Here is a 10,000-nt window from a genome sequence, read left to right as displayed (position 1 = left end):
AGAATGTGACATTTCACTATTTTTATTGCAAAAGAAATCTTCTAGACCTCACCATTTTGTTTTTAAGGTGGAATAACTTTTACTTTGCACTACCTTTGTTTAGGCAGTCTTTTCACATTGCACCCAAAGCTCTTGTTCCAAGGCTATAAATTGAGCTTGTGCGCAGATTTATAATGTTAACCATCATCAAGTAAAAAAGTACGAAAGACAAAACATTTCTTCATTATACTTAGTCAGTCTCCTGTTTTACTTTTCATTCTTATTACAATTGTTAAATAAAGAATACCACAAGCTCACATGGGGTCTATATTAGAACACCGAATAGTCTAAATATCGAACGGCCTAAAGGCCAAAAATGATGGACCTCGAACTCACTATTGTGGGGGACTGTGCCCCCCACACCCCTGCTAATTATATATACCAACTCTGAGATCGCACTACAGTGAGGAAAGTGCAAATATTCCGATCTTCATTGTACTGCTATCTCACTAATTTCGCTCAATGGCATTTTCGCTGTAAAATGATTTTTGATGAACTGACTCTTCAATCACGTAATATTGACCTGCTCACATAAGCTTGCCTGTTCATAAAAACATCACTACCACCTTTTTCAGCATTTTAAATTGTAACTCTGTGTTTAAATCATTCCTGAAAGATAACAGATTTTATGAGTTATTTACCATGGATGACATAAAAAGAGCATATGATTTATGGAATACTAATCTCACCATATTATGGGAAGAAAAACTTATTACTGAAAGTCTTTATAATTATTTATGGAGTCCATGCCCATATTTACCTTACTTTTTTGGAATACAAAAGCCACAGAAGAACAGAGAAGACCCACCTTATAGACCAGTGGTAGCAAGTGGAGGTTCCCTTACTGAAGTCACGGCCATCTACCTTGATTACTTGCTGAAACCCTTAACAGAAAACAATAAGTCATACATAAGAGATTCAATGGATTTGTCTGTTAATAAAGGATTTTTGACTGGAACCTGACTGCATACCCTGCTTGGATTACTTTTGAATACTTAGTAATTCTGTGTAATATTTCAAATTATATATTTTTTTATTATTTTTTTGACTTAGGACAAGTTTAAGTTCGCTACTTCTACTATTATATGATCTGATTAATATTCAGTGATTAACTATATATATATATATATATATATATATATATATATATATATATATATATATATATATAGATTGAAAATGTTCCACACAGAGAAGTTTCTTACACTGTTTTTTTTAAAATCCATAATAGCCAAGCATTCATATTTAGTTATAAATTAAATAAACTTGTTCAGGATTACAATAATAAAATAAGCAGGCTTTACTTTCTTTTATTATAACTTGTTCAAATATCTTTATAATATACTAACTTTTAAGTAGAAAAAAGAGGTGTTTTATTAAGCTATGGTACATTCAGTAACCTATAAGTTAGGTATTATACCACATCTGTGTGCCAGTGTATTCATCTTTTCCATAAATAACTGGTAAGTCATAAATTAAAAGGGAGAGTTCCTGTGTAAAGCTTACTAATGACTCCTGAGAACCGAAACCAAATGCAAGTAAGAGACTTAAAGAAAATGATCCATCCCTGCATCCATCCTTTTCCATCAACCTGCTTTATCCTTTACTGAGTCTTGGGAGTGCCAAGGTTTATTCTGGCAACCAGTAGGAAAAACAATGAAAACCACTCTGGAAAAGGTACTGGTCCATACTTCTAGCCACTCACATGCTACACACACACACACACACACACACACACACACACACACACACACACACACACACACATATCAGTAATTTAGGGAATACCAATTTACCTACTGTATATCTATAGGAAGTGGAAGAATGTGGATCATCCACGCAAACCCTATAGGGATCCAGAGAAGTCACAACCACTGGGAACTGAACTAGGGTACCTCTTGCTATAAAGAATCAAAGCTACCCACTGTGCCACTGTGTGAAATACAATCATATGAGAGAGAAATTTTGTTATGATCAACATGACAACCACTTATCTCTAAATGAAGGGAACAAAGTGAAAAGTTAACCTGATTCCAGTGAGAATCTACCATTGTGTGCTGTTTTGAACTACTGTTAGTGATTAACACTATTTGTTGCCCTTAATGCAGATAGAAAACTTGTTAGAAAGAACAGGAGACACCTGTTTAAAAGTAATATATCCCATTAGTTACTACCCAGACTACAAGGGCTGTGTTTATGATGTATTCAGAAAATTTTCGGTATTCAGAGACAGGTTGATAAAGATATGTAAACAGGTATCTCGAGAGGTATTTCCAAAAAAAAAAAAAAAACTTCATTAAAGAGAGGAGTCCGGGTGAAACTGCCAAGACACTTATCAGTGGGAGAAGTTCCTAATAACCAAGTGTCGATATTGCAGGCAAAATAATCTCCTGAAGTGCTGAAGGTTTGAAATATTACTTATTAAGCCAACTAATATTCAGTTTGGGTATTGAAAGAACTGAAAAGTTTTGAAACAGCTAATATATTATAATTAAAATGCCATTTGAAATATTTCATATTTCTTTTGTAATGAAGTACTACACTGTATCTAACTGTCTGGAAGAAAATAACTGTTATTCTGAAAGAAATAAAGCTGTCTGAGCAGTATGATATTTGAAGTTCGTATAGATGAAATGTCCCTGTATATCTATACCTATTAATGTATATCTACCTCAAAAGTGAAAGTCTTGATTTTAAGCTCTATCTACTGTATAACCAAACAATCCACTTATGCTGTACTGATAAGGCAAAACAGATCGAAACATGCATGTATACAGCAAATAGGGTTTAGTTTTTTGTTTTTTGTTTTTGGACCTAAATGTACCCATAAAGACTTAAAAAGTAAAATGTTTTGGGGATTCAGAAGTCATGTATGTGAAACACTGATATGTCCTTAAGGTGTCGTGTATATATCCCATGGGCCTCCACTAAAGAAGGTTTAAGGTTTTACACTGTGAAAACGTTAGCCTGGCTTGGTCTTTCTTGCAGTTTTTATAGAATGGCTTCTCTGTGTGACCTTTTTACCCTTTGGTTTGTATACTTCCAATAAAAGGGATGAAACATATGTGTAAATGTAAATAACAACAATAAGGTGGTCACCGAGTGATGAATCCTCCATTGCTCAATGTGTAAATGTGCTTTGATTATTGATACTTTAATCATGTAGTCTGGTTTCATGTGTACTACTCACATTGCTTATTATACATATTTTCAAATGCGTATGTTACACTTTCTAATAAGTACCCATAATGCCTTTCCCCTTGCTTTGCTTTTTTTTCTTATACTCCGACTTAACTTTTACTTCTTCCTTATTGATTTCATGCTTTACTCCCTTTTTATCATGCTTTTCCTCCCTTGTCTTTTTAAATGTTGATTCAGTAATAACTATTTATCTCTTTCCATATTCTTGATCATCTTCCTCTCCAATCTTTTTTTCTTTACCACCTCCCGATGGCCATAATGTTGTCTTATCTCATTCCAACAGGTTCATTCTCTCTCACCCAATTTCATCACTACACAGCTTTTCACGCAGCTACCTACTACTTGTATTGTTTCCTTCCTCTCTCTGCCTTTTGTCCAGTCCCCAACCTTTCCATGACTCAATTAAGTAAAACATACATGTATTTTCTAGCTCTTCCTAATAATTAATTGTCATTCCTACAGTATTATCCCCACATCTTTCTACCCATATTTGCTTCCAGAATGTATGAGTAATTCATACACCTGCCTTTTCACTTCTCCATTTGTTGTTTTCCTTTTTTTCCTAACTTCTGCACCCTCATAGATGGATAGTACCATTTATGTATTTTCACTGTTTCTGATCCTGTAGTGGCAAAAATCTGCAAGTTCTATACTTTCACATTACCTTTTCCCAGTTTTCCCATTTCTATTTATCTCTTTCCTTCTTCATCTTCCTTTTCCTATTTCTAGTTTAATACCCCCACCCTCCCTGTACCTCTCCTTAATCATATCCCTATACTTCATTCCTCATTCAGTTATTCGACTTTGTCATCTCTCTTCTCATTGTACAACTGCACTATCCTCCAGCCCTCCAGTATTCTTCATTTCTTTACCATTACATGTAACCAGGTCAGCACTTCTTTCACTCCGTTTCATCTCTCCCTATCTACTTGCCCTGCAGATACATGACTTTCCTGTGAGTTTCCCCACTGTCCCTCATTCTCTCTCAGAAATGGAGAGATGGCCGTTGACTACTCACTCCATTCTTTAGCCAGCACGCCATTGAAGTGCCTAATAATCAAATGTGCACTTCCAGTCCATACTGTAAGGCCAGCTCAAAAACATGTACTTTAAACTAGTATTCATATTCAAAAACAAGTACTGTTAACTAGTATTCATGTTCAAAAACAAGTACTTGTAACTAGTATTTGTGTTCTTAGCTAATTAAGAAAAACAGACATACACACTTGTGCACTCTCATAACGTTTGATATCAAGGACAAATTATTACCTGTTATGGCACTCATGCAGTAAAATAACTTCATTTTAAATGCTAGAATGATAACATGTATTTAGTTATAAGCATGCATAATTTTAACATTGACACATATAACATTTAATATTAAGTGTCTGGGAGCTTCTTTGCTTTTTTTTTTTTTTTTTTTACTATTTGTAAGAAAAAAGCATAACCATAGGTAGATTACAATATACAAAACTTCATTTAACTGCTGTCCATCTTTATCTGAAAGTGATTTGAATGAACAACAACAAAAGCAGTCATATCTTGTATGCTTCTCTTTGTTTAGGTTACTTTGTACCACTGGGACTTACCTCAGGCACTGCAGGATGTTGGAGGCTGGGAAAATGAGACCATAGTTGAGAGATTTAAAGAATATGCTAATTTGATGTTTACTAGACTGGGTGACAAGGTGAAATTCTGGATAACTATTAATGAACCATATAATGTGGCCAATATTGGTCATGGCTATGGAACAGGCGCACCAGGTACAGTTAACATTTTCTATAATATTACAACATAAACTGTTGTGTAAACACAGTGAAGGAGGCTACTGGATTTTTAATGCAATAGTAAAAGGCTTTCTTCAACCAAAGTGCTTTCTAATGCTTGAAGTCCACATAGGCTTCCTTGTTTGGATTGGTCTTGAGTCAGTGTCATATTTTTAAAATGCTGTTTTAATTTGATTTATAATCTGCCACCAACTTTTGTTAGTAAGGATTAAAACCATTTAATTTATATTAAATCAATGCCAGCTTTGTGTCTCTGCATGCATTTGCAAAGTTAATTTCATCCGAAAATTTGTTCAACGTTGCACAGAAATGTCAGAATTGTGTATATTGTAACTATTGTTTTTCATTAAACACATGAAGATTTATATAATCTGCAATTAATAATTCATATTTTATTTATGAACTCTCAAAGCACCAAGATCCCAGTATCTGTTGGATTATTTTGTAATGCTGTCCAAAATTCTTATGTAATGTTTTATTAACACTACTGAGCTGATCATTCTTTTTCAAGATTGAGATAAGAGAATTCCTTGTAACAGCAGACACAATTTAGAGCAGCCAGTTCACTGATATTTGTTATTCCTTTTCACTCCAGTAAGCCCAAACATCTGCAGTAGCTTAAAACGGTCGCAGATATCTTTATTTTGTGCAGACTGTCATTCTTTGGTTTTGCTGTTTGCTTTTATTTTTCATGTTTTGATTTGATTAATATCATGTTTCTGTTAACTGTCATTTTTAACACATGTAAATAATCATTTTTCTGCTAGTACTTTTGTCTATATAGGTTTGTAAGTAAGGATAACTCAATGACATCATGATTTTATGGTCTGACATAATATATTATTTAAACAATTTTTTTGCAGAACTTACTCTGACTGCCTGCTGATCATCAGACCCACACATGACCAATCAGATGAGAGATGATTGAGCAGGCCATTATCCAGGCAGTCATGGAATGTTCACACTTTTCTTCAGTGTTTACTCCCTGGCTCCAACCTGAGTGTGTACTGTACCAGGTGATAGACAGCAGAGCCGGATCCAAGACTAGGTGACCTAGGCAGTTGCTATGATAATGGCTGTGGTGTCCAGAAAAAGGCAAAAACAATAAAAAAAAAAAAACATTAAAACATTTTGCTCTATTTCAGCTTTTGATAAACTATTTTGACATGCTCACCTGTTTACTAGAATTCCTCATAAAGAGGGTTCATAGGGGAAGCCAGACCAGGTGAACCTTGAAAGAATCCATAATTATGCAGTGAGAGAAAAGGTATGCATTACTATAATGCCAGAGGACAGCTACCATACTGAAGCAAAGGTTAGAGAGTTATGGAGGAGACCATAGACCAATTAATCTGAGCCAAGTTTATGAATAATAAGTAAAAAATCAAATTGTTCATTAAATAAATGAGAGGTTGAAGCTAATATAACATACAGGAATTATTTATTCCAGTATGAGGCCATCGTATGATAAAAGTATTTATTTTTAAGCTGGTGCCAGTAATAGGACCATTCATGAATGAACATGCTTGAAGAACATTTCTTGAATCATTTTATATAATAGAACCTTACAAGATTAACAGATTCCCACTATAAAGGGATAGGAGAAGATAGCCTACACACTTCTAAACTGGGAATTGCTGGTCATAGGCTTATTGTGTCTGTTATTCTAAAACTGTCTTAGTTCTGGTTCAAGCACTTGAGTTCCAAAACAGTATTTTACATTGAGAAGGTTTGTGGTCTGCGCTCTTGTGGGAGAGGACAGTAGCTTCCACACTTTTGCATTTGGAATTGCTGATAAAGGCTTATTGTCCCTATTATTCTAAGTGCCTTTGTTCTGGTTTATCACATGGGCTCAAAACCAGTTATTTTACATTAGGAAGGCCTGTGGTCTACAATCTTGTGGCAATAGTGTCTAAACAGAGTCTTCTTTAACTACTAGAGCATCTAGGTTGCACATAGCTGAGTATGGCTCATCAAGTTGCTTGTTTTATGGACTTGTTCAATATTTAAATTTCCCTCACTCTTCCCTAACAGATTAGTAGCCATGGATATGTACTTCCTTACTCCCTCTGTGGCCATTGTGGTTGAGATGGGTATTCTGAGGCATCATAGCAATTGCCTCATGTACATTGAGAGTCCACTTATTCTTAATAAAACAGATAAAGTATGTGAGAGGTATAAATACACTTTAACACTGAAGGTAAAATTCTTTCATACAACCAAACTAATCCTACAGAGGTTGTGAGTGACACTTGCACCATGCCTACTGCACAGGGTAAAGACCCTTCATATAAAATTACTTATGCTGTGGCATTTACAGATAACCTTCTTAAAACGCTAAGATTCCTACACAGTACTAAGACCTTCTGCACAGTACAATCAAAGAAAGGGTCCTCAGCCATCATGTAAACACTACTTTAAAGCATCACCCACAGCTACATATAGTAACATTGTATCCAATGCCTCTACTGCTAAGCCTTTAAAACAAACCAGTTTGCAGACAAATTTCCTGGTCATCGATGATTCTATAGTGTGGTGCACTGATGCCCCCTCACCAGACTGAGGAAGGAGAGAGTCCCAGTTAGCTGCCTTTCCAGGGGTTAGATCCATCAAGTCACACAGGCACTCTGGTGATTGAACCACAGGTACCAGTATGCCTCTGTCATAGTCCTCATAGGTGTTAATGACCTGATATGTACCTCCCTTGACTATATGAAATGAGACATGATCAAGCTTGCTGAAAATGTGTCTCAGCCAAGTAATAGCCTAGCACTGAGCAGCATACTACCTTCTCCAAGGATAATGCCATGTTATCGACAGAAAATGATTGATTTTAACAATTGGCATAGCTTCTGGTGTCAATCTGGAGGGGGGGTACAATATTTAATGGCCTGGGAGGACATGGCTGCCAGACCATGCTGCTTTGCCAGAGCTGGACTGCACTTATCCCCTCCAAGCTTTTGGATATTGGCAAAGACCTTTTCCACCCCCAAGTGCCTTTTTAGTAAATGCCAGACTGGTAAACCTACCAACTTAACTGAACCTATGAAGGAATATCTAAAGGTGGTACTGCTCAGTGCTAGAAATCTTAACAAGAAACTCCAGTCCCTGCAAGCCTTTCTCTCCCTGGAGAGTGTAGATATCTGTGTAGTGATGGAAACATGGTTTAAAGTCTAGGGGAGTACTCCAACAATGCAAGGTTATAATGCCTTTCATACCTTTAGACCAGCTACTGCACAGTAGGGAACTAAAGGTGAAGTAGTCTCAGTCTGTAATAAAAACAGCCTCACATCCAGACTAGTTAAAGTGCATGACCCACTAGAACTCATACATGTGCAACTCACCATAAACAGGGTGTCATGCCATATCCTTGCAACCTAAAAGTCTTCCTCCATGTCCCAGGAAACCCATACTACCTATCTCAATGTAGTAGAGTACCTCTGTTCAACCCAATACAATACTCACTGGGGATCTCAACTACCTCTCTATAGCCTGGGAATTGTACACCACTTCTAATGCACAAGCCCACTGATTTCTAAACTTTGTTAATACCAACATCCTGGAACAGTTGGTCCATTCTCCTACCAGGGGTACAAACATCCTTGACCTTGTACTCACGAACATGGGGGGCAAATTTTCCTCAGCCAGTGTATTGTCTTCATTTATCAGCTCTGACCATAAGGCAGTATTACTTGAAATAAAAATTAAATTGGGTATCTAGCAAAACCAAAACTGTTTAGGAACTATTTCAGACATAACCTCTGTCTACTAAACAACACCATGGCAAAATTTCAAGCCCCCTCACACCCAGTAAACACCTTAGCATATGCTGCGCTATTTACAAAATCTCTGTACAGCCATATTGATAGCTGTTTAGAGCGAGCTGTGCCCATTCATAATAAGAATAAAGTAAGCTCTAAAAGCAAGCCACCCTGGTGGAATCACAATATCAATCTGTCATACAATAAAAGAAAAACAAATATTGGCCAAGTATAGAGGAGCAAAGCTGTGATGTCCAGTCAATATCCTACCGGACTGCCACCAATAAATGTGACATATGTTACTATCCTGGGTCAGTAACTAAGGAGCTTCAATCCTCACTACTGACTCCAATACAAGTCTGTCACTTAAACAGAAGTAATATTTTACAATTTTCCCCTAAGAGCACAACAGGAACACAATCTATTTTCCTAGGACTGGACTATATACCCCTGTTCACCCCAAATGCATTTTCTTATTACACACTTCAGAGCAAAGTGTCCCAGTTTAAGACCTATAATACACTCACATTCAAAGGAAATTTAAATCTCACACATTCAAGCACTTCTGGGAATCCTGACACAGATTTCCATCTGTGTCCCTTCCCCAAAATAATACAGTAATACTGCCACCAATCAGAGTGTCTTCATGCCCTTCTAAAGGGGTGTCCAATTATGAAAATTAAATATCAAAATAAATGATAGCTATGACCAGAACAGCCAGGTCTTAGAGGTTACCTGGGGAGTACCAAACAGGTAGAAGTACTCTCTAATCTCTAAAGAAAAACACTGATTTCCTGCCACAATGTAAAGTAATGAAAAACATTTAATAATAAGTAAAAGGATTACAAGAATGCAAATCAATAGCTTTCAATAAACACCAGAATTCAATCAAGAGAAATGTAAAATTAAACTGCAGGATAGGAGTCCAATATTCTAGCAAAACTATCTTAATAACTAAGCTTTCCTAATCTAACTAAAGAATACTGTCCCTGATCTAATCTAATATATAACAGCAAGGCAAAAAGCAGACTCACATTTTTTTTTGGCGAGTTCTCTTTCATGGGTGTCCACTGACTGCACAGCACTTGACAAAACTGCTTAGTGCTTGACAAACTACAGTCTCAACTGTCTAATTTTAAAAATAACAGTCAGCTGTTAGAAAAAGTTATTTTCCTGTATATCAGCTGTTTTAATACTCAATTAGCAAACAGG

General features: G+C 36.1%; 1 protein-coding gene across 1 annotated transcript in view; it reads left to right on the top strand.

Moving 5' to 3' along the window:
- The window catches only part of LCT (lactase), a 773,291-nt gene that overhangs the window by 408,538 nt on the left and 354,753 nt on the right, over positions 1-10,000 (top strand). Inside the window, exon 11 of the mRNA XM_044073664.1 lies at positions 4,805-5,003. Within this exon, the coding sequence (XP_043929599.1) occupies positions 4,805-5,003 (199 nt within the window). The remainder of the gene's footprint in view (positions 1-4,804; positions 5,004-10,000) is intronic.

The sequence above is a fragment of the Protopterus annectens genome, chromosome 6.part0 (assembly GCF_019279795.1).
Source record: "Protopterus annectens isolate FY-2018-M chromosome 6.part0, PAN1.0, whole genome shotgun sequence".
NCBI classification, from domain to species: domain Eukaryota; kingdom Metazoa; phylum Chordata; order Ceratodontiformes; family Protopteridae; genus Protopterus; species Protopterus annectens.
This window is presented reverse-complemented; position numbering and strand designations above follow the sequence as displayed.